The following is a 25,389-nucleotide window of genomic DNA, read 5'->3' as shown; positions in this document are numbered from 1 at the left end:
CATTCTAAACTTGCCATAATGAGAACACAAGATTAAAACAGCAGCAAAAAGGATTCATGTAAATGAACCACATTTACTGGTCCAATAGTATAGCTACAACAAATTTTCTTCCAGGCCATCTGCTTCTCCCCTTCAGGACATGTAATTTAAAGCTCCAGCTGTAAGAACGATTTGGTGAAGCATAATGAACACCTGTGCTAATTTTTGCTGTAGCCATGCACAAGAACTCACCAGCTGCATGTCTTCCTTGGAGCACAGTTTTACCTGACAGCACGGGATCCAACAGCCGCTGTTACCTGAAAGCAGACTGCTGACTCACAAAGCTTCTCTTAAGGAACAGTACCTCACTCCAGGGCTCCACATGCCATTGCAAGCAAGGTTCTGTGTTACAGCTAGTGCTGAGCGGTGGTTTGTAGCCGAGTAACTGGCAGTGGAAAGGCCTGAGCAGCCGCTTTTCCCCAACATCAATGCAGTGAACGTCTCGGGTCTTGAAGCCTCCGCTGCAGTTCACAGAGCACTGCACACAAAACAGAGAGGGGCACATCTCCACATGATGAGCCCTGCTGAGGGGCTGTGCCTTCCCCAGTCACAGAGCAGGACAGCCTGAGCTGTGAGCATCCTGAATGGAAGGAATTTCCAGGTTACTGTAACACCAACCTGTCCTGAGGCTTAAATGCTGTGGCTTTCCTCACAGCAGCCCACAACATGCCATGCAAGCAAATCCCCTGCTACACTGCTATGGCCATTAATATTATGGATACATATTTAATTGGGAAATCATGCCAGCTGTTTCCAAAAATGCCATAGTGAAAGAGTCATAATGCAGTAAATACAAAAAATGGATTCTGAATGTAGGGATATTGTCAGCAGCAGTTCCTTAGCTGCTTCAAAGAGAGAAGGGAGTGAGTAGCAGCTCCCACCCTCAGTATCCTTGCACCTCCATGGCACCAGGACAGTTCGTACCCCAAGAGCACCCTCAGTTTGAGAAGGTGGGAGGGAGAAGAGAGGCACTTTGGGCCTCACCCACAGCCTGTGAAATCACTGCCCAGCTTAGAGCTCTGCTGAGGAGCTACGTGAACCCTTCCAGTCTCCTTTTGCTAGCCAGAGCTTTTTCCAAATCTCATGCAGCATCACCAGGTCCTGTCTCCAGGCACCAAAATTCAGGACCTTTCTTGCTCTTGATGAAGAACTGAATTTGCTACCCCAGGGATAAGGAAAAATACATGTTTTGTCTTCAAGCAGAATTAAAGCCAATTCCAACTGCACCACTGAAAGCTTCTTAGATCACCTTTCACCTTTACCACTATGATGAAATAGAATCTGATGATGTTTTCCTTTGCATAAATAAGCATCCTTTAGTTGAGCAAGGAACCTGAATGTAATGCTTCCCCTAGGAGATGGAGAATGGATGGAAAGGGAATCCTTATACTCTTGTCCACAGGACAGGTTTCTGTCTCTCTGTATAGAAACAGAAGTGGCTCTGTAAGAAACTGAGTACAATAGTCTCAAGATATATGGAAAATACATCTGGCATTAAACACAGACTCTAAGATTTCGTCTGAAGCACTTTTCTTTCAGGGGAGGGGAAAAATTAAATGAGAGTAGAAAACGGAAAAAGCTCTACTGCACTAGCAGGGAACCCAGACGTCTTGCTGTGACAACACATCTTCAAAATACTTGAAATGAGTAACAAAAAACAATTGCCACTTGTAAAGCAAACAAAATTTAACCTTTTTTAATATATGAAACTTCAATTAGGTTTGTATAGTTCACTTGAGGGAAAAAATGGAGGGCAACAAAAATCTGATAGGAGAAGCCCCTTGCCTCAAACTTGTTTCATAACTGGTCTGACATTTTTAAAACATTGCTTCCTGTTATATTTTATCATTAAACCTGATTGCTAGCTATTTTTTGTGACATGGCCATCATTCACTAGTTGCAAGAGCAATGACATTTATGAAGAAAAAGTGAAGGTGAAATTGCCCTACTGTAGCTGAGAGGGCAGGATGTCTATGTATCTCTTAAAATTAATTTCAGAGGTTTAAATGTAGTTATGTAAAGCCTTGGCCTTTCCTGAACTTTCTAAAGAGGCATGTAATTCCTGTGCAAATCAATTTTATGTCTAAGAGCTCAATAATAACACAGGCTTTGTAACTATAACCTTTTATTTGTATCAATCTGCCCTCTAGCCCAATGGCAACAACATTGTCCACAGAAATGATCTATACTGCCTAAGTTTGAGACACCTATCGTTTTCCTTATTAAATCAACAATATTTAAAACAAAATTTTGTAGTTTATCTCTTTTTAGTCTTGAAAAATAACCTGTGGTTTGAAACTCAATTTTTAGACTGCATGAAGACAAAATGTAATAAGCTTCCAGAATTCACCTAAGTCCTTCCAGGTGCTCTTCACACAGCTTAAAATATCAAAATGGGGCTCAAGCACAATTCTTTGGGTTCCACTTAGCACCCTGGACACTCTTCTGTCCCTTGAACAGGCCATGGGTACAAAACTAGGGCCAAACAGAATCCTGCACAGACCAGACTTAGAAGTTAGATGAATGGGGAACAGACCATGTAAATTGCATGGTGACAAGGGTGAGTAGGAACACAATAACTCCTTTTGCAAATTCCCACTGCTTCTTAAAATTAGGATATGTCCCTGGAGGCAGAGATTAAAAAGATGTCACAAGCAACTGTGTACAGCTTTGCCCTGTCAGCTCCAAAGAACAGGAGCAGTGAGTCCTGCTTTGGCTCTAGATGCCAGAGTTAATGAGCACAACCCATCACAGGAAGAACAAAATTCACAGCAGATGTGTTTCCAGATATAACTTGGTCAGGAAATTAGTGAATTAGTGCTGAGTGGTCAACTAGGAATCATGTATGCATTCACTGAGTAAATAATTGTTTTAAAAATGAAATATTTAGAGTTTCATACCCACTGAAATCTGCAACCATACTGTTCATACACAGCCCTGAGTGAAGTTACCTTGCTCCAATTTCCTGTTTTCCAGCTAGCACATGGGCGCAGATAACACCTCCTTGCAGGATCAGGCTTTTTCATGTCCTGGCAGTGAGATGTGTTCCTGCTGCTGCACTCCACATGTCTCCAGAAAGCCCCCATTCCACAGGTCACAGAGCACTGCACGAGGGCAAGAGGAAAGCCCAGGGGCAAACTCAACATTAGACCATCATTCTGGAAACAATCCTGGAACCTAAATATAAATATCTACAGCTGTTTTAGATGACATATGTTATCAGAGACATCCAAAAAAGATTTGAAATCACCAAATTTTACTTAATATTCTGAAGAAGGGCTTTTTTTTTTTGTTTCTAAGGACAATACCATTCCTGATTTGTACGATGCACTTCTTTTCCTTGGCAAACTCCTGCTTACCGAGACATTCTAAATCTGTACCAGCTGTTCCACTGTTTTGTTCTGTTATCTCTGGGGATCCACAGTAAAATGCAATTACATCCAATCTTCAGCATGTTCCCTCTCTACCCCTAATACTGCTGATGAGAGAGTCAGCTAATTGAATTTATGATGCTGGAAATCTTAAATAAATATTAGGAATCTTAGGAAAACTGTACAGGAAAATGTTTCTCTAAATCATTATTTCAGGAAGTGGCTGAGTGTTTTCAACATCTGGGAGGATTTTTGTGTCTCAGGAAAGAGAATATTGACTATTCCAGTCCATATCCCAAGAGAGCACACTCCTCGCAAAAAATCCCAAACACTGTCATTGTATTCTGAAGCAGGAGGAGTTGAAAACTGGTTGGAGACACCCATTTACCTTTTTCTGCCTTAGACAGGGTGGGTCAGTGAGCTACACATGTTGAGCCAAATTCAACACACACTAAGAAGCCTGTAGCTGGCATGAGAAACAGCATAAATAATCTTGGATTAAGTCAGCAAAATGATGAAGAAAGCAAATGCTATTGTGTGGCTTGAACTCCCTGTGTGGCAGTGGGAAAGTTAAATATAGAACACTGAATAAGTGTCCTTGGAAAAATAGGGAAAGTTTAGCTGAAGCTAAGGCAGGAAAAAAACCAACACTGGAGATGTGTGATCTCATGGTGACTCCTGGGATGTGTGTCCAAGTGGCCACAAAGGTCCTGTTAAAGGAAACTGCACACCACTGCTCTGTTCTGCCTAGTGACATCTCTACCCAAGGCAATTTTTCTGACTGAGAGGACAGACTGCCCCTGCCTTGCTTTCTGATGGCCTGATGCCTTCCCCAGCTTTGCTACACCAGCCTGACAACACCAGGACTCCACTGAAGGGATGCTGAAGTCTTTGACTAAAGCCCTTTCTGAGCACACGTGAGAAGAGCAAAGGTGGCTCCACAGACGATGTTGGGCAGATCACACTGAGGAAAACTAATGGTCTTGTGTGAGGAAGGTGAAACAGCAGGATTCTTTCAAACCCAGTTGCGTGCAGCACAAGGTCAAGAGAGAAAGGCATGATTCTTCAAAGGGTTTCAGAATAAAGCCTGAGTTTTCCTAGTTGTTGTTTGATGCTAAATAAGTTTCTGAAGACATACTGCTTTTCCCTTTGTCATTTGGGAACCAAAAATTTCCCCTTGGCACAGCAGATGTCAGTCACAGAGGGAGAAAGTGCAGGTGACTTGACATGACCAAGAGAAGAATGAGATAACCAGTACTAGAATGAGACGATCTGCTGGTAATGGAATGTCTTTGCTACTCAGAAAGCTCTTAGAAAGGGAAAAATGACAGCCCAGAATGGCCCAGGAAAGTAGTAGGAAAGAAGTAAAATTTACAGACAAGCATTGGTGGGAATGGGCACTGTTCTGTCCAACTCAAATTAGTGCTCTCCCTTGAGGGGACAAGTGCCAGCCCTCTTATGGGACATGTCACACTTCTCCACCTCAGTGACTATCACTGCTCTTGGCACTATTTATTTACTAGTGTGGACATCTCCTACAGAGCAAAGCAATGTCAAAATATTGACAGCTACTAAAAGAGAAAGAGCACAGCACAGTATTTGTCAGGGTAGGTACAGTCTTGAAATACCAATGCCTTGGAGAGATGTCATCTAGAAAAATATTCAAAGTTTTACTAAGGATGGGCAAACAGAAAGAGCAAAAATAAAGTCAGAAAACGTTAGACTGAAAATTAATTAAAAGCAATGAACAAAAAGAAAAGGTTCTGTAAATGTCAGACTCAAGGTGTGATGTGAAATAGATAACTTTTATTTAATGTGAAAGAGAATAGCTGACTTTATTAACAGAACCATGGAATGGTTGAAATTGGAAAGGAGCTTTGCTCAGATAAGGCCACCTAGAGGCAATTTCCCAGAACCATGTCCAGATGGCTTCAGAATATCTCCAAAGATGGAGATTCCATAAATTCTCTTTTTCATCACTTCTTCAAATTTGAAAAATTGGAAGTTCAATGTGCCACACTTCCCATAAAATTTATTTTAACAAAAAACAATAGCTTGAATGAGAGTAGCAAAATACTACTAAATTATTAAAGAATAACAAAGTTATATGCATTAAGTATCTTCAAATTGATTTTATCAGTTCTGTGAAAGCAAATGTATTAACCTTATCTCTACATTCATTCAAGTGTTTATTCAAGAATCTTTGAACTGTTGAGAATCAATTCTTGTAATAGATTGGAAATGTCCCAGAGGATTAGATAAGAATATCTTCCAATTTATCTCTAGAAAAATAAAAAGCCCTATCTGTGGTCTAATGGAATGCTTCATCCAAGCACACTTCACAAGAAGATAAAAACCAAATTATTAAACAATCAAGATCAAACTGGCAAATACTAACAAAGATGATAAAGCAAAAGAAAAGCCCATATGGACCCATCTAGAAGAAATAACTCAAGTGAGTCTAATAACCTTTTCTGACAGGCTAACATGGCTTAATGAAATAAGGAGCTGGCTGCTGTAATGCATTTTTACATGATCCTGCAAAGCGTTCTTTTAGCAAATGTAAATACAGTTTAGGTGAAATAATTACAACTAACTGAAAAACTGTAATAAAGTGGTTCTTAGTGGTTCAATGTCAAAATGAACAGACTTTTCAAATATGGTTCTACAGGGCTCCAAAGCCAGGCTCTCTTCAGCATTTTCATTAACTACTGAATGAGGAAAGACAACATGCATTTAAGGCATTTGAAGATGATGACAAGCTGGGAGAGTAGGCAGGAATGTTGAAATCTGAATTCAGTGACACCTCACCACAAAAAAAACTGTAAGAAAGCAGTAGTGAAATAAAAAAATAGATACAAAATACTACATTTAGGGAAAACTCTTCATGCATACACAAACATACACACATATACATCTATATTCACACACACACACACAGAGCTCCCAAATGTAATTGAGAACTTCTGCTGATCTAGAATACTGTAGTAGGGATCCAGCATTTACAATGGACCACAAATTGAATACATCAAAGCAAGATGGTTACAAAACAAGACAAATCTCACTTCTGCCTTCACAAAGAGGGTAATACATAAAATGTTAATAATTAGTTGATTTTATATGCCATGTGTCCACTGGGACCACAATGAATGTCAACTGATATAAAATATGTCATGAAACTGAAGCAAGATCAGACAAGAAAAAAATGTCCCCAGATATTTAAAAACACAAGGAAAATCTTGAAAGAATTTAGACGTCAGACCCCAAAAGAGTTATTAAGAAGATAATTTTCCTCCATAGTATGCATATAAAAAAAGAGAATCCTCATTTTCAGCAAGGAAGTTGTTTGCTATCTGTAAGGAAAATATTTCAAGGTGGATGATGAATGAGTGGGACAGTAGCATCTCTGCATGACAGACCTTTGCTCAGGCTCTGGGGGCTTGGGGCCACAACCATTCCCTTGATCTTCTCTTGTAGGTTCTTGCACTCAAGCAGATCTGAAAGCAGGTCTCCTCTTACAGGGATATGGGCAGGAGGGAATTCTTCACCTGTCCCTCTAGAGCAAGGGAAGCTAAGGCCATTCTCACCTGGCCACAGGAAGGCACAAGACGAAAGCTCAAACTGCCATCAGGAGTACATGTCCTGAACAAGGGCTGGTGCACTGAGGACAGAGCGGGGGTCTTACCCACTGTCTGCATCCAGCAGCATCTCAGGGGTCCAGATATGCCTCCACAGGCATGAGATACATTTAGTAACCTCATGCTGTCCTTTTTGGCCCTGAATTTCTGCATTTCTATGATTGTGAATCATTCCCAGCACACCCAAGAGCAAACAGGTACACAGAAACAGACCATGGACAGCATTATCCATCAGCACTGAGACACAGAGGCAGATCAGGACTAGGAGGTTTCCAGATCTGACCCTCTCTAGTTTGGTAAAAAAGGCCATCAAAAAATGAGATGATTACTTCAGACACCAACATCTCTCACTTTAGGTATCAAGAATATAAAATCCTTTAGCATAAAAGGAACTCTGTTTACATAAAAACAAAACTTTATAGTGGGAAGGGTATTAAATAAAAGTTGGTAAATTATGGCCAGGCCCTGTGATGACTATATTCATTCTCTATAAGCAACCTAATCTTAGATATCCCAAGTTACCACCTTTTTTTGTGGTATTTTACATATATGATACTGATTTCAGAAAATCGTGACAAACTAAGAAACTCCATTTCCTCAGCAGTGTTTCAGACAGCTGTTCACACTCTCCACTTCTTACGAGCAATGAATAACTTACCTCACTCCAGTTGCCTACTATCCAGTAGGCATCACTGGGCAAACTGTTGGATGTTATTATGTGGCTGTTGTCTGTGACATTCACTAAAACACCCTCAGATGCTGCATTCTGGTTGTTCAGAGCATGCTTGGGAGCTGAGGATGGTGTGATAGTGGTTACAGTGTCAGGCAGCTTTATTTCTTCTCTGCTGTCAGCCTGGTCTCTCGGTGCATGCCCAAGCTCTGTGGGCATTTCTGTAACCAGTGCTTGTGGGGTTGTTACCTCCACAACAGGAACATCAACTTGCAGACTGACATAGTTTGCTGCTGTTGGAAATGGCAGCCCTTGAGCAGCTCTGCTGACAGGACCGAGCACAGAAAGGTCTTGGTGAGGAGATGCTGGTGGGCTCTGAGAAGCCACACTCTCATTCTGAGTGACAGGAGAGGCAGTGTCCAAGGTTGTGCTTCTGGTCCCGATTTCAGGACTGAACTCTGTGCTGTAAAAGAGATCAACTGCTTTCTTGCTGACTCCAAGTGGCCCATCAGTGTTGTCAGATTCCTCAGTTAAGTAATCATAGCTGGAAGTTATTTCTGGATTACTGGTAAAAGAGGAAACAGGAGTGTCCTCACTTCTTTGCATCTCACTCTGTGCAGTAGAAACTGGCTCACTTTTCGAGGTGTTTTCAGCATGCCTTATAATTTCAGTACTTAAGCTGTTATGAAAAGGCCATGAAGTACTATTTTGATATGAGCTATTTTCAGTAGAAACAACTGGGTAATTGTAAACATCACCTGATTTAGCAAAATTACTCTGCAATGTCCTGTTGGGTGCTCCCTCTTTTCCTGAGACATTGACCAAACCAGAGGACGTAGGCAAAAAGGGAGTTACACTTTCATGCTTGGGCATTTTTGTTGTTGTATGGAACTTGGGGTTTGGCCTGGGTATTCTGCGAGGAAGACTCCGTTCAGGATCAGCAGTTGTTTTCCTGATTATGATCTTGCCTCTTCTGGGTGCCTGTGGGGGAATCAGAAATCTTCCAGCTGAAGGGCACTGCTGAAGACCACACAGGGCCTTAGAGTTTGGTCTCTTGGAACTGTCACAAGGCTCATCATTATTTTTGGCACAAGTGACATTACGAGTCCTTACTCCACCACCACAAGTGACTGTGCACTGCAAATGAAACAGAATTAATGTACCTGTTAATGTAATCTCCCTGCACAGAAGTATCAGATGGCATTTGTTTATAATAAAGAAGCATCATGACAAATAATGAATTACAAAGCTTTTCCTGGAGAACAAGCCTTTCATTCTAGTGATGTTCTGCTACCATGGAGTTCTTTCCAAATTTTTCAACAGTAAATGTCACCTTGGGGAAATAGTAGTGAAAAAAGACTACATGATGAAGACAAAACATTAAATTAATGTTATAGAATTTGATTTCTTCATTGACTCACAAAGTCATTTAGTCAATACCTTTTCCACCAGATTTATAAAAAAACAGACTAAAAACCTGGACCTGAACCCACACCTGACTGGCTCAGTGCTGCTCACAGTGCCACCAACCTGCTGTGGTGATCCATGCAGCTCACAGACCCTTGCTGACTTTATGAAATGGATTTTTCATTCAGTCTTAGTACAGCCATGAACTGCTGCCAGAGCTACTAGCATGTCTATCCTCAATTAGAGACTACAGAAGGTAATTAGCCAACCTGGCTTCTATTTAAATGAGAGCACTGCTGTGTACAAAGAGTGCTGGGAGCTAAGGAGATGCAGATAAGGAGTGATGTTCTTCTTTTCTGTGATGTTTTTCATCCTTAGGCCCAAAGGCACAGCCATGCCTTCAGAAGCTGTGCCTCAACTACGGATTTTATAAAATCACACTTCTCTGGTTGGAGATGCTAAGTCTGGATGACTGGTTGAGTAGGAGTGGAGATGTTACAAAAAAACCTACTGGAAGAATTCTTCCTAAGAAGCAAGGAAGCCTGACCAGGTGCTCAACATGAAGTGACAAACTCTCCTTTTCCCAGGGCTTTATTGTCCCTGACACATTTAACTCATTTTGGAGCTAGTCTGGGTCACAGGGCAGTAGAAACACCAGTGACTTTGCATTGCTGGAGCACTCTGTTGTTCACAGCTATAAAATAATATTGCATCCCAATGCTCTGCAGCAACAGAAGCAGGAAAGCAACCAGTGTAGCCTCACAGTAGGCAGGTTCATCAGCTCCTGTCCTTTGTGCAAGTGAAATACCTGCACTCTCCAGTTTCTGCAGATGCAAAAATGCATTTTTATCAGTAAGTTGTAAATACAATCCAACTGCATGTGAGCACAAGCAATGTGCCATTCCTATATAATTGTACTGCTAGTCATGTAAGCTCAATCTATTTTTTAACAGGTATTTAAAACATGGGGGTTACTCAATTAACAAAAAAAAACCCAAAACATTTTGTGATGATGGTTTGTGAGCAGCATAAACCAATCCAATAGTCACAAGATTTTTTTAGTTCAGTATGTGACTCTGTTCTCACAGCAGTGAGTCTAATGAAAAAAAAAAGATGAAGAAGACGAGAGTGGAGTTTTCAAAAATGAAGGGAAGACAGCATTTACACCTGGAAGGAACCCTCAACAGTCAACCCTCAACCCCTACTCCAATTGCCTGAGCACCTCAAGTCTGACCAAAAGTCAAAGCTACGGGCACTGTTCAAATGCTCTCTTAAGCACTGACAGGCTGGGGACATTGAACACCTCCCTAGGCAGCCTGTTCCAGGGTTTGACCACCCTCCCAGAGGAGAAATGCTTCCCAATGTCCAACCTGAACGTCTCCTGGTGCAGCTTTGAACAATTCCCGTATGTTTCCAAAGCTATGGGGAAAAAGGCAGAGTTTTGGATGCAAGAGATATGAATGTAAAGAATTTATAAATGTTTTGCTGACCTACAGAAATGACAGTAGTCATCCCCCTAGTCTGGCCCACAGCAGCCACTGCTCTCACACAGACTCTTTAGCACTAAGCACACCACATTCCACAGTCCCAAAAGCTCAGCAAGTTAACATGCAACACTGCCCAAAGTCTTTAGGAACCTGGGCTGGAGGTTTTTTTCTGTACAAAGGATTTGTGAACTTACTAAACTATAGAAAAGTATTCTAGAAAAAAAATTTAAAAAGGCAAAACAGCAGGTCAATGGTCCTTTTTGCTGACTATAATAGGTAATTTTGAGAAAAAGTTCAGTGTTTCAGCTAACATGAATTTACCTCAGTCCAGTTGCTCACTGTCCAGTCAGATGGGCACAAGATATCTCTGTTGCATGACAGATGGGTCTTTGGTTTAAGCAGGTGCTGGCACTCTGTGACATCCAGTGCCTGCTCATCAGATCCCACTGTCTGGATGCAAAGTACAGTTCTCTTCTTCTGCCCTGTTGGGCCACACGTGGTCGAACACTTCTGCCACTCCCCTGCCCACCACCTGAAAGCCAGCAGGGTGAGAAACATCAGAAAACAACCCATCACAAGCACATCAAGGAAAAGGTCAGAGACTGTAAGAAAAAGAGACAGTAATTTAAAACCTGGGCTCAGATATAAGCTATTCACATAAGGTTCAGATCACTCAAGCTCTCCCATCTACCCTGTGTTCTAGTACCACCCAGTCAGTGAAAGAGAGAAGACAGAATTAGGCAGGATTTCCAGACAGAAGTGGGGAATAAGCCTCATGCTTCAATAAAGTGTAAAAATCTACTGAGTAGGTAGTCCTTCAAATCCAAATCTCAGGAACTGCTAGGAAATCTACTTAAGCAAGTTATCTATTTACTCTACCCTATTGTTTGTCTGTTTATTGCTATGTCAGTACAGAAGAGTTAACAAATGAGAATCACTGGGGAGTCTGTAATGACAGCACAGAGGTGGAAAAGGTCCCTTTACCCAGTCTAAGCAGCCAGTACTGCACAAATACTCAAACTGGTTCTCCATAAGGGTTACCTCCCTCCACAAGGCCTCTTCCCTTTAGGGGAAGCAGTGAGGCACAGAGCCCCAAAACCAGGTTAATCAGAGCTGTGCTGCATGGGATCAGTGCCCTGCAGCACTGTCCCTCTGGGCATGGTGTACAGGCCTGCATTAGGCTGCACTTTCCTGTACTTAACTCCTCAACAAAGTAGAAAGGAGCCCCTTATGTGTCTCTGTCATGATTAAAGTCAGTCTTTCATACTATGGTATGAAATCTTCCACCAAAGCCAGGGTAACTTTCCTCTATAACATGTTATGTGTTTTCCAGTGCAAAACACCTTACCTACAAGAACTGCTCCCTTTATATTTGGTTCACCTCAGCATTTCTCCAGCACCATCCAACTATTTTTTCTCATGCTGACCCAGAGCAGATTGTGCATCAGCATATCTGCCTTCTGTGATAAGAAAGGGGAGGAAAAATTTCCAGGTTTCTACAGTTTGAGAAGTCCTGGCATCAACTGTGACATTTGCCTGAAGATTTATCTTTATAGTTGAAAAAAAAGAAGGAAAAAACATCAAACCAAGAAAAGCTTTTTTCCTTCAGTTAAGCATGCCCTAAGCAAGAATACAACTTCAAGCTGCTGCTTGAAAAATCTCGCCCAGCTCTAAACTCTAAGCCACAAAAGCTCCTAAACAACATTGCTTGCTCCAGAGTTTTCAAGGAGGTCACAACAAAGCCTTACAGTGAAAACAAAGTAGGAATATATTTTGAAAACACCTTTCTATTAAAAAAGGCAGAAAAAAATTGCTTTTGGCTTACAACCAACAGTATTCTATTGGTTTTGGTTTTTTTTTTTTTTTTTTTTTGGCTTTTTTTTTTTCTTTTAAGGTCCATGAACTTAAGAGACAAAATAATCCTATTCTGACAAATACATCAAAGTTCAGCATTCAGATTTCTAACAGTTTTTATGCTTTGTCTCTGCTGACAATCCCTCTCCCTTCCCTATTGCAGTTTCCGTGTTCCTTAATTCATTTTCACTTCCACTGCATGTGAGCTGCCACTGATGTGGAAGGCACTGGTATACCTTCCTAGTAACTAAAGAATAAACAACCCAAACAACCAAGACTCAGAGCCATCAAGCTGCAACACAGCTTATTTGTGCAGCCATCTGGTCCTCTCTGTGGTACCTACACCCATCTTCCTGTTTAGTAATATATCCATACAGCATTTCCTTTTAAGTTACCCCAAAGTGCACTGACTGCTTTGCTCCAGAATGCAGTCCACTGCCACCACAACCCAGTGGTGAAGTCTCTGGACCAGATTAAACTAAAAAAAATCCACAAATATCTTTCCAAATAAACTAATCTTTCCAAATTAAACTAAAAAATATCCCAAAATATCTACCCAAAATATCTTTCTCCTCCTCTTGCCTTCCTTTAGATTGTTTCTTGTTCTTCCAGGTCTGCAAACAACAAAGGAACTCTAACAAGTAAATAAAAAGCAAGTACACCTCAGCTGAACACAGTAATAAAAAAAAAAAGGAGTAAATTATCACCACCTGAATCAAGCCATTTCAGGGTTGTTATCATCTCTTGCATCTTCTTTAGAATTTTATCTCTTCTATAATCTTGTAAATTGCTGACATTTCCGCACAAATGGAACATAAATATGTGAATTGCTCTATTAATTTTAATGGGACCAGATTACATATTTCGAGGTACAGATATGCTAAACTGACACATCTTCCCCCTCAGCATTTTCAAATGGCTCTGACTGAGGGTTTAGCAATTGGTACATTGAAATACCAATCTCTATGCAATGAATTATCAGAGCTTACCACAGAACCTACCTTGAGCAGCAGTAACAGTGTGTGATCAACTGTCACACACAAAACACTTTTGAAAGCAGTGGAAGTAGTCAAAAAAGTCAGGTGCTCCACAGCTAGAAAATCCCAGAATTAAGATTTTATTCTATTCCATCTTCATGATCAAAATAAAACTACAGTCAGCCAGGTAATTTTTTCTGTAGTCTTCTTCCTCACTCAGTGCAGGTAACTTCAAAAAAACTTGCTCTAACAGGAAGTTTGCTCTTAACACTAACTGGAATTTTTGATGTTGTGTTTTCCTATTTTCATCCTTTCATATCCTTTTTCATGCATATGCCTAATTATCCAAGAGTCAGAAACCTGACATGGAATCACCTGTGCTCCTGTCTCTTCATGGTTTCTACTTGAGGACCTGAACTGTGGCATCTCAGCCAAAGGGGAACAAAGTCAAAGCAAGGATGGCAAAACAGCCAACATCCTTTTTACTGTTCTGGTACAGGATGCCCCAGAGCAGGCTCTGGACCACAGAGAAGAGAGTAACACTTGAGTGACTGCTTTGCCAAGCTCTGCTTATCTAGGAGCTTTTGCTGTCTCCTCACAGTGCAGAGGCATAACCAAAACTGGACGTGACTGCCAAACACACATCCAGAATTAACACAGCAATCTGAGCTCTAAATATGCAGCTTCTGAGAGGGAATGGCCAAGATGTTGGACCTCCCAGCCAAGCTAAAGACTGTGGAGAGAGATTGGGACAAGCTGGTCGACACTAAAGCCTCATGGGAGTCAGCAGCCAATGCTTGCTCCTGCCTCTGGTTTCTGATTCTACCTCTGGCATTTACTGCTACAGCAACTGAGTGGTTCTTAAGTATTAATTCATCAACAGATCCCTGCAAAGTGAAATGACTGTCTTATCTCCATAGGCAGGCATGGCACGGAAAGATTGTGGTAGCAAACAAACAAGCAAAATGCACAATTTAGGTAATTAATTTGCAATAAATGAGCACTGATCTTCCTCAGACTGTCAGAACAGAGAGGAGCCTGCCTGGTGAAAAAATAACTTCAGGTAGTTTTGAGCTGCAGGTGTGAGTGTTCAGCTCTTCTGCAACCAAGCCTGGGACAGAGATAGGAAGAAAATCTCATTCTTTCAGGTGGCATTCAGGTGCCTTAAATGAGACTTATCTTTTCCTCACAAACTGGGTTTCTAAGGCTTGTAAAAAATTAGGCAGAGCCCAAAAGCCTATGACATAGTCCTCAGCTATACATAGAAGATGTGTGGTGAATGATGTGTGATTCCTGTTGAAAAAGCAATAGCATGGAATTTTGGGGCTATGGGGCAAAAGTTCCCTCATTCCCATCTTGGCATGTCATACCTAAAGAGAGACTATTGGCTTCTTTATGTATTTGTCCAGCATCAGGCACAGCAAATACCAATGGTGCATAGATTCTTTGTGCATTGGAATAGAAAACAGATTTCTCATTCTTATTATGCTGTCGGAAGTGTACTAAGCAGTCTGGAAGCAGGACAACACAATAACAACAGATAACAAGTAGCAGATTCCAAGTACTTTTAAAATAATCTATTTAGGGTTACTTGCTGAAGTGGGTAGTCAAGTTAAAAAGGCTCCAGACAATTTTCTTTACAGCGGGAAGCAAAACTTTATTCACAATGCTCTAAGTAGTTAAAATCCTACTCTTTTTCAAGTATCCATTGATTTTAACATTAACAGCTATGGGACTAAACACCTGCATACCAAAGAAACATTCAACTGGAAACCATACTCCATAGCGTGACCTGGAAAAAAGCAAGCATTTGTACTGCAGTCTCAATGAACTCATCTAGGCAATATAACTGAAGCAGTACATGAGTGGCTGCGTGACATTTTAACTCTCAGCTGTCTAGCCACCTTTATTTGTTCTGAATCAAAACATGGCATACATGTGTTGTGATATTTTTAATGTTTTTTTCATTTTCCTCTGAATTATTTTAGGAGAAAGTGTAATAATAAGTGTAATAATAAGCATAAAATAAATACAGAGAAAATCAGGGGACAAGCAAGTATGTTAGGGCTTAGAATTGTCAGAAGTAATTTAAATTTGTAATTTTAAATCTGCAATTTAAACAGTTTACAACTTCCTGAAATGGATTAAGGAGGTAAGATCTGGTTTGTGAGAGCCACAACCATTTTATTCTTTGTCCATAGCTTCTTTTTGATAAATTATTGATTTCTTATTAAGTGGTCTAGTAGCATGTTTTTCATCAGTGTGATTTAGTAGGGAACAGCCATCATTTTTTTGATAGAACCTACTCTAAAGCACCTGGTTCACTGCTGAGACGTTCAAGGTCACCTAGCAATTTCAGTTCTGTGGCTGCAGCACTAATCAGAGGTCTCCCTGCAGGGTTGTGTTTAACAGAACTGTCCTCACCTCTGGCACAGAATTTAGCCACCTCTCTAGGGAACACTTTGTCCTCAGCAGCTCCACTGGACTCTCAGTTATCCCACATAATGCCATGTGGGACAGTCACACCTGCTTCCAGCATTCAGGAGGACATTGTATATAATAGAGGAAGTTGTACATAAGAGAAATTTTTCAAGGCTGCAGAAGGAGGCTGGATGAGTGAGGTTCATTGGAGGTTACTGATTAGACAAGCTAAGAAATCCTCTGGAAATGCCTTGAATTAAAACCAGTTGAAAGCTGGAAGAGCATTACAAAGAAATCTGATTTATGTTTGACTTATTCCTCCTTAGGCATGTAGGCCCTGCTGAGAGCCAGCACAGGGACTCAGTCCCTTGGTCAAGTTCCTACAGTCACTTTTGTGTTACTAAGAGAAAAATAAACATGCAACACAACTCTAGAATTAAATACATATGGTTTTCCTGCACTGCACTTTGTTGTGATTTTGCTGTCCTCAGAAGGATGACTTCTGGTTTCCCCTGCAGCACAGAATGAGCTGAGGAAGCATCACAGGCTGCCAGCACACAAGAGCTTTTCTGCCTGGTCTGCAGAAGAGTTTGGTTTATGTATGACATTGTGCAGTCTGCTCAACAAGCGACAAATTCCCCTCTCTGACTTTCAAAAGCAGGTCTGAATAATGTTGTCACTTAGAACAAATGGCATAAATTGAGTTAACTGGGAATATTTAATTGATAGTACAGTTTATGTGTGCCATGAAAAAACACCTCAGTGTGTATGGGTAGCCCCAGGTCTTAACTAGTCAAATAATAAAAAGTCTGGTGTAGTTTCAGTTGATTTCCTGGCAATCTACAAAGAATTATGAAATGCAGCTGGTACACCATGCTGCAAGCACTAAGACGTAAATCCCACAGAAGCATCACATACTGCTATGAAGATACTTGGAAATAACTAATAAAACAAACAAATACACAGAACTTTTAACATCAAAGTTTCATGAAATTCACTGGTGGCAAATGCAACACCATGAACCCCAAGGATTCATTGCTTTGATTTGATTCTGATTGAACTAGAATTTCTAGGGAAAGACTGGTGTACCTTTGTGAACAGCATGATAAACAACTTTCAAAGACAACAGAAGACAAAACCAAAGTATCTAAAGCATGAAACAAAAACCAGTATTGATCTCTTTTCAGCACATCTGTGCCTGTTGTACAAGCCCACAGTTCTGCAGCCACTTGGAATGTTTATCTTCCTTACCCTACTAAATGCTAAAATGGTAGCACAGAATGGTAGCACAGAAAAACCAGAGATGAATATAAATTAAGACAATGTTATGAGAAAGGAAAGAATTATTCCCATGTGATCACGGAATTAAGAGAACTGCACTTCACTCAAAGTTATAAATAAGAAGGACCATAATAAAAAATGCCAAGTACTGTGTTACAAAGAAAGTATAAAAATTAGTTTTAGAAGTAAGCATTTCCACTCATCACCTCTCATAAAAAGGACAAAGGTGTATTCTCAAATACTGAGAAACAACATCTAAAGGCTCTGCTAGTTGTTTTTGGAATATACTAATTACTAATATATTAATTCTTCTTAGCTCACTTGAGCTAAGGCAAGAGCACAGTTTTAAAATAAAAACCTATATGGTCTTCAGGCACACCCATACCCAAACTGAACAAAAATAGTATCTAAATACATGAGAGAACTATCTCTGCCAGACTGCTCAGTAACTTGACTTAGAAACCTCTCAGCATGGCTCACTTCTGATTTGTTTACTATATAATTTCTGGCACCTTGCTCTGCAAGGCGTGGCAGCCCTCACCACGGCACCATGGAAGGCCGCGGATGCCATGCCAGCCTGGCATGAGGAAGAGGTTCCTTTGAGCAAGGATGCTGTTCCCACCCCCAGAGCCCCAGAAGCTGTTACCTGGGCGGGCAGTCCTGCTCGTGGCACTTCTTGTGCCGCCCCTTGGGCTGCGTGGCTGGGTCACAGAAGGAGTTTTTGACGGCTCCGCTCGCCCTCCGCACGCAGCGCGCGATCTGCCGCCGCAGCCCTGCCAGAGACACACACACACAGAGAGAGAGAAAGGAGCAGTCATCCTGGGCTGGGGATGGAGTGCAGGAATCCCCGGCTACGTGCACCCCTCAGCCAAGCTGGAAAGGTCAAGCAGAGCTCTCTTGGATGGGATCAGAGCTCAAGTGACAGATTAGAAAGCACTTTCCTTGATGGCTTTGCTGGCCTCAGAAAGGGCTCCTGCAGGGCCTCGAGCGGGTTTAAATGGCTTTGAAGGGTTCTCCAGTTACCCACAGACAAGAGGAAACACAGCAGCATCAGGCTATTCACAGCAAGCTTGGGTTTGCTGACCTTTTCTCTGTTCATTGGGAAGGCTGTTTAAGCAGAACACAAACCAGAGCCACAGAATAATCCTGTGACTCTTAACATGAATTCAACTTTTAAGAAGTTTTGGTGCACATTTTGACTTTTTTTGCACATTTTGAAATCAATGATAAAAAATGTCTTCTATTTTCTAAGTAAATAATACACAACATTCAGCACAATAGGTAAAGAACAATTATGAAGAGACACACAAAAACAATTCATACAAACCATTTGGGTTATTTCCTAACATTTCATTTTATACAAAACTCCATTCATTTAACAGAAAGAAACATGAACCAAAATGCCACACTAACCTAATATGAATCTAAAGAAATCCAGTTTCTAGGAGCCTGCTTTCTCCATAGTTCTGCAATAATTTGAGGCAGATCTCTGGCTGCAACGCAATGTAAACAAAAGTATTGCAACATTACAGTTTGAAAGACTGCAGTGAGACTGATACAGAGGCATTAAAACAGTCCACACAAATCTTAAGGACTAAAAAGACTGAAAAATCATTTTTTAACTCCCATTAACTGTGCTATTCATTTTCATATCAATTAATACACACTGTAGATCACTGCATCTCTAGAACTTTTATCTTCCTCCTGGGATGCACAGGGCCTCACAGCCCTGTTATCATGGCATCAAGGATAAGTGTTGGGCTATTTAGCAGTATGTTTAGGAAACAAGCTTTTCCTTTCCTCAGGCCTCCTAATAACTAGTATGGGAAACTACATGGAAGATAAGAACGGCAATCCATAGAAAATAATTGAGAAATAGTAATATATTCCACTGTATATTCATAGCACCATAAAAATGTTAAGGTTGGAAAAGCCCTGTAGGATCAACAAATCTAATCATTACTCCTACTCTAGCTCAAGAACACAGAAGAGAGTTTTGCATGCCTGTTTGGATAATTTCATAGAAACCAAAGGAAACCTACATCCCTATTTTTTAACACCTGAGAACATCAGGTATGTGAGGAAATGCTTTTGTTTTTTGATTACTTTAAGGCTTCTGACTGAGACATATAAAACAATTACTGACTACAGCACAAGATTTGATGACTGACTCTGCCCCAGTCAGATATGAAGGCTGATCTTCTAGAACAGTGATTAGTGTCACCTGTAAGGGACGATTAAGGGACTGAGGCATTCAAGAGTCCATGGGTGCATGGTGCAGCTGCAAGACTGCAGTAAGCCTGGACATGGTGATCTCTTATTCATAGGTGACTTCAAACAGGAGCAAGCCTTTTGTCTCAGCAGAGAACTCCCAGGGAGCAGTGCTCTCTTTTATGCCCTGGTATAAATGTGACTAGAAAATTCAGCAATCTTTCTGCTAGCTGTAAGCAAATCAGTTGGCAGAAATGTTTCTGTTACTTTCAAAATCATGATATGTTGCTGTTCCAAATACAAACAACAACAAATCTTTTGCTTTGATAAATTTTTAGTGTATTTCAGCTGCTGCAATTCATTTGAAAGCCCCCATAAACCTTTGCAAAAGTTTTGCTTTGAAGCTGTACATTCTCATAAAAGGACCAGCTGACATCAATGAACTAGTTTATTCTAATAAACAATCTCTTTATGAAAGTTATGTGAACTCCCACTGTAGTTTCAAAATCTCAGGCAGTTCAGCTCCAAAGCTGGAAGGAATCCTATATGCTTATAGCAACACACACACACAGATGTAGGTTTACATGCTATGACATAATGAAATGGTTTTATCAGTTTGAGCAAGTTGAACTAAAAAACACTGCAGAAAAAGACAACTAGTCACTACTGACCCTGCCCCAGCAAGTATTTACAGTTATACAAGTTAAGAGGGTAATGTCCTATTCAAGCCACAGATTAAAAATTCTAAATATACTGAAACCTCAGTAAAATTTGAAACCTAAACATTTTTCTAAAAGGCTTTGAGAGGTAGCTGTTTTCGTCCCTTCACCACTTTTAGTTTTTTCTGAACTCAATGCTGATTAGTTCACCTGATGTGTACTATCTCAGTTCAGTGAAAAAAACCTTGCAAGTATTTCTGGGAAAGGTAGGAGAAACCAAGAAAGATAATCATCAGATCACAGAATAATCTTAATTTCACTAAATCTGCTCAGAGATTCCTTCTTCTTCCCTGTGACACTTCATGCCTAACGCAGGACTCTTTAGATGTGAGGCTGACCCACACATATCTTGATTTCTCACTTGGTTGGCAAAGAAAGGTACCAGTTCAAAGTTATCTGGGTGTGAAAGGCATTTGAAAGAGAGATTAGAAATCTTTTTGCCACAGAGCCCTCAGTTTGGGCTGTAAACAACAGAAATGAAGGATCATAAGCAAGTATATAAAAAAGTGTATGAGAAACATGCATATTTGACTTTAGAGCTCATTTGAACAGGTAATCATCTGAGCTGTGCACTTAGATACTCTGCAAGGAGTTCACTTTGTATTTGAACGAGCAAATTATATTCTGTGCATGCACAAGTTATGCACAGAATACAAGTGCCAGTCTTTACATTTGCAGTGCTTTAAAACTGAGACACAAAACAGTCAATGGAAACAGTGACCTTTGCATTCTAAAACCAACACTGCAAGCTCAGGAACACTTGGAAATCATTTTGCAGAGTGGCCTTTATAAAAGTTGTAAAGGATTTAGAGGGCACATAACAGTTAACCCCAAAAAGAATCTTAGAATTAAGTCAAAGTCCTTTAGCAGAGCTTTGAAAATCTGCCAATTACCGATACTATCTGTGGAGAAACAAAGTTTTGATATTGGCTAATATTCTCCCTTAGTTGCAGCTGTGGTGTGCTATGCTTTTTGTTACATTTAATGCCACTCAAAGCTGGTTCTAAGAAACAAGACTGAAGCCTTTAGACAAGGAGGAAGTATTTACACTTTTAATTCCAATATAACCCATTCTGTGATTATTTAAAGAAGGACTTATAGGTAGTTGGTCTAGAAAAGAACCTCAGTGACACATTTAAATTAATCTGCATGTAAAAAAGCTTACAGGCTCTACCTGCTGTCTTGAGAGCAGGCTCTGGTGGGACAGCTCTTGTCCAGAGGGTGCAGCAGATTGCAGGACACCAGTGTGCACACATTCTGACTGCAAAGCAATTCCTTTCAGCATAAAGCAAATGGCAGGAAGAGGTTCAACCTGTCCTGCACTGAGGACAGAAAAAGGGTTATGATTTTACTACAAATTCTCCCCTTTGGTGCTTGTTTGCCATGAACTGGATTGCAATGTAACTAATCTATTTTCTACACTGGAAATGCGTATCAGGTATTGCAGTGTGTTCTCCTTTTCCCTGCATGAAGGATTAGGTATACCTGCCACAGAAAACCTTGATTTTTCTGAGTACTTTTTTCCTGTTCAGCGGTGTTACAGTAGACTGGCCAGAGCCACCTTTGACACTACAATAGGTGGGTGCATACAAAGGAAATGAAAGAAGCCATGAGAACATTTAAATATTTTGTTTTTCCACTGCATCAGTTTACTGCCCTGCCTGCAGCCCAACTTCTTATTTCCTAATGCAAATTTTCTTTCTTGGCTGCAGAAAGCATTTGATTGTATTGTCCTGATTTCTGTGGCCACCAAAGGCAGAATTAGCCTTGGATTTATTGCTGTGTTTTTGGCCAGTGGTGATGAAAGGACCTGTGCTGGACCTTTGGCAGGTCCAGGTTTGCCAAGAGAACAGAAGTCTAGGTAAGGATCAATTACTCCCACTGGCTGTGGCTGTCAAAGTTAGTTCAGCAGTTCATCTTTCTTGGTCCTCCTTTTTATCCTAAAAAAATATTGGTTAATTGTTTACAAAAATGGTACTTGCAATAATCCTTAAAAGCTATTTACTACTTACGTTAGGCTAAATAAATACAGCTTTTCTTATTTATCTCTCTGTAGGCTTATCTTCAATAAGACTTGTCCTGCAGCACACCCATGGCAGAAAATGATGTGCACTTCAGTGCACTTTTACCTTATAAACTCCTCAGAACACTTCAAATGTCAGTGATTTGGGACAAGTGTGTTAGTGTCAACAGCAATAAATTCTGAATCTGAACAGAGTGAACATTCACATGAAATCGATCGCATTGTTCACAGCCAGAAGGAGGTTCTGTGGAAGTCAGAAGGAAATTTTATGAAAGTCAGTTGGACATTAGGGAGAATTTCTTCACTGAAAAGGTAGTCAAACCCTACTAGAACAGGGTGCCCAGGAAGTGGTAGAGTCACCATCCCTAGGAGTGTTCCAGAAACAACTGGATATGGCACTTGGGGCCATGGTTTGGTTGATGAGGTGGTGTTTGGTCAAGGCTTGGGACTCTCTGATCTTTCAGGTGTTTTCCAGCCTTAGTGGTGCTATGAACAGTGATGCTGGTCCACATCCCCATGGCCCAGAGCACAACCAAATACAACATGCACCGGCAGAGAGCTGCAGGCAGATTGGCATATCAGATTTCCCCATTCCAAGTGATGCATTGGAGCTCTGTGCCAAGATTTCTCTGTTTTAATGAGCAGGGAGTAAGAAACAATACCCTGACTGCATCACTGCATCAGCAAACTACATCCTTCTTTACACCTGTCCAGTTACTTCTTGAGACATCTGTATCTCAGAGGAAAGAGGACTACAGGTTTATTCATTTCTTTTCTTCTGTCCATGAAGGAATGCAGAGGACTGGTGAAGTGTCTGTGCCCTTCATGAACTGGGATGTACCTCCTGATTCCCCTCCAACTGCTGTCACCAAGTCCGCAATCTTGTCTGAAACACATGATTTCTACTTATACAAAGGCAGTAAGCTCAAAAAAGAGCTTTTACTAAGCTTTTACTAAGAGCAAAAATGCAGCTAACAGAGGAAGTCAATTAGTAAATAAGAACGGAAAAAACTTTACATACCACAGTTATCAGTATAAGTAACCCATGTGGCAGAAATAAAAGCCACATCACAGTTAACTAGCCAGAAGAGAGTACATGGGGCTACAATTTACCTAGAAACAGTTCTGGGAAAACTGCAGCTAATGTAAAAAGAACCTCAAAACAGCATAACAGTCTACTTACACATTCGCCTCCTCTCCCCTTTTTATCACAACAATTTTTACATTAAATATGACTCAGAACTATGCAGGTATCAGAAATAACACTTACAAGAACACAATTAAGCAAAACCACTTGTTTTGTGCACCTATTTAAAGAAAATGGTGGGTGTCATTCCACCAGAAAGCACATCAAGTTTTGTGCTGAGAGACTCTTCTCAAAAAAAAAAACAACCCAGAAAACAAATCACAGCATCTATCTAATCAAGCATACATATATATGAATGAATACATATCTCTATAATATGTTGATTATATGTATATATATAAATACTTTTAAAATAATATGTGGATGTTACTGGGATGGGATATTTTACACTAGGCTTCTAAAAATTCTCCTTTTAATCTTATAAAATTAGGTCATAAAATGCCTTTTGTCCAAACCACTAAAAACACATTGTTTTAGTGTCTTCCCTGACAGAAGAGATTTAAAAACGTTACCCCTGCAATCATCACTACTTTTAGAATCACAACTGGGTTTGTTACAACACTTGTTTGTCCTTTTCCTTTTCTTCCACAAAGCAGTTAAAAAAGCAGTAATTACCAAAAACCATTAACAATACTCTAGTATTAGAAAAGGTCTTTCTCATATTATTGGTTGTAACACTAATCTTCTACTCCTTTCACACTGTACAGAATGGTCAAAGAACAATGTTATGGTTGTATCTCCAGAATTCTTTTACTGTCCTGTAAAAATCAAGAGTTAATTCAGACAGAAGGCTACAATTCCTAACCCCCAAGTTCAGACTTCCCTTCATATACCACATTTTCATCACATTTTCAAAATAATTCACACAATAGGTGGATTTAAAAAATTATTAATGTAAAGATTTGGTCTCTTTATCCTTATTGTTGGTTTACTATTAATGTTAGCTACTTCAGAGGAAGTTCTCCTGGTAGCATTTTGTGTGAGTTACCAGAAGCCACAACTTTCAGACCTGTTGTTAAATCCTACTTCACAGTCATCATTGTGTTTGTCTGGTTTAATGTGCTGCACAGAACTACAGTACAAGTGCAGTGCTACCCAAGCTATTGCCAAACAGGCAAAGACATGGAAGTTCTCAAGACTAACTGCAATCAAGTAACTATTGAACAATGGACAGAAAAGAGTTATTACTCGTCAAGGCAGGACAGAAATGAAGAATATTTTTTGTAGTTATTATATAGAAAACTCTTAATAGGGAAACAATAGTAGGTCATAAATTTGTATTGCTGGAAAGAAAGGCTATGGGGAACAGTATTGACAAAAAATTATGGTGGAAAGAAAACTGTACCTTCTTATTTTGGTTCACAGAAGCTGAGAATTTCAGGGCAGGTATTTTAGAAACATAATGACTAATGCAATTTTAAATTTTTTTTATTTAGAAGTGAAAACACATTATTCACAGAATCACAGAATGGCTGGGGCTGGAAAGGACCTCTGGAGATCACGTAGTCCCACCCCCCACTACAGCAGGGTCTCCAGGAGCAAGCTGCACAGGAGCACAACCAGGCAGATCTTTAATATCTCCAGAAAAGGAGACTCCACAGCCTCTCTGGGCAGCCTGTTCCAGTGCTCTGCCTCATTTAAAGTAAACAAGTTATTCCTCACATTATTTTTGTAACCATGTGATGTGATTTCCCACCAAATGCAGATCTAAAGAACATTACCTCTTTGAGGAAATGAAGGAAAACAGTAAGAGAAAAGGGAAGTGAGGAATTACCTCTTCCACAGGTAACACTGCAGGCTGTCCACTCTCCATATTGCCAAAAATACTCTGGCTCTCCAATCTCATTCTCATTACTCTCTTCTTTGCGTACAGTGTATTCATACTCGATTCCAGGGTTAGTTTCTTGAAAAAGCAGCTGGAGAGAGTGGTGTTTATCAGTGGTTTAATTAATAATCTACTGGTCAAGAGCTTTCAAAGTGTGAAACTGGAATAATTAAAGCTGCCCATAAAGTCTGCTACCAGTTCAGAGAAGCAGACGCACAAAATTTCCACTTCTTTGTCGACCATGGCATACATGAATTTTTCAAAGACACATCTGTTTACCATGCATTTCTGCAAATACAGGTGAGAATAAATGGGTCAC

The 25,389-nt window shown here is 40.3% G+C and overlaps 1 protein-coding gene across 1 annotated transcript in view; it reads right to left on the bottom strand.

Moving 5' to 3' along the window:
• Positions 1 to 25,389, bottom strand: part of ADAMTS12 (ADAM metallopeptidase with thrombospondin type 1 motif 12) — a 140,956-nt gene that overhangs the window by 6,148 nt on the left and 109,419 nt on the right. Inside the window, exons 16-21 of the mRNA XM_054283474.1 lie at positions 25,020 to 25,161; positions 17,792 to 17,918; positions 10,934 to 11,144; positions 7,707 to 8,855; positions 2,991 to 3,143; positions 344 to 517 (exon numbers count right to left, since the gene is read on the bottom strand). Coding sequence (XP_054139449.1) covers positions 344 to 517; positions 2,991 to 3,143; positions 7,707 to 8,855; positions 10,934 to 11,144; positions 17,792 to 17,918; positions 25,020 to 25,161 — 1,956 coding nt within the window. The remainder of the gene's footprint in view (positions 1 to 343; positions 518 to 2,990; positions 3,144 to 7,706; positions 8,856 to 10,933; positions 11,145 to 17,791; positions 17,919 to 25,019; positions 25,162 to 25,389) is intronic.

The sequence above is a fragment of the Melozone crissalis genome, unplaced genomic scaffold, assembly GCF_028551555.1.
Source record: "Melozone crissalis strain CALT ecotype California unplaced genomic scaffold, PUWL_Pcris_2 ptg000036l_1, whole genome shotgun sequence".
Taxonomy (NCBI): Eukaryota; Metazoa; Chordata; class Aves; order Passeriformes; family Passerellidae; genus Melozone; species Melozone crissalis.
This window is presented reverse-complemented; position numbering and strand designations above follow the sequence as displayed.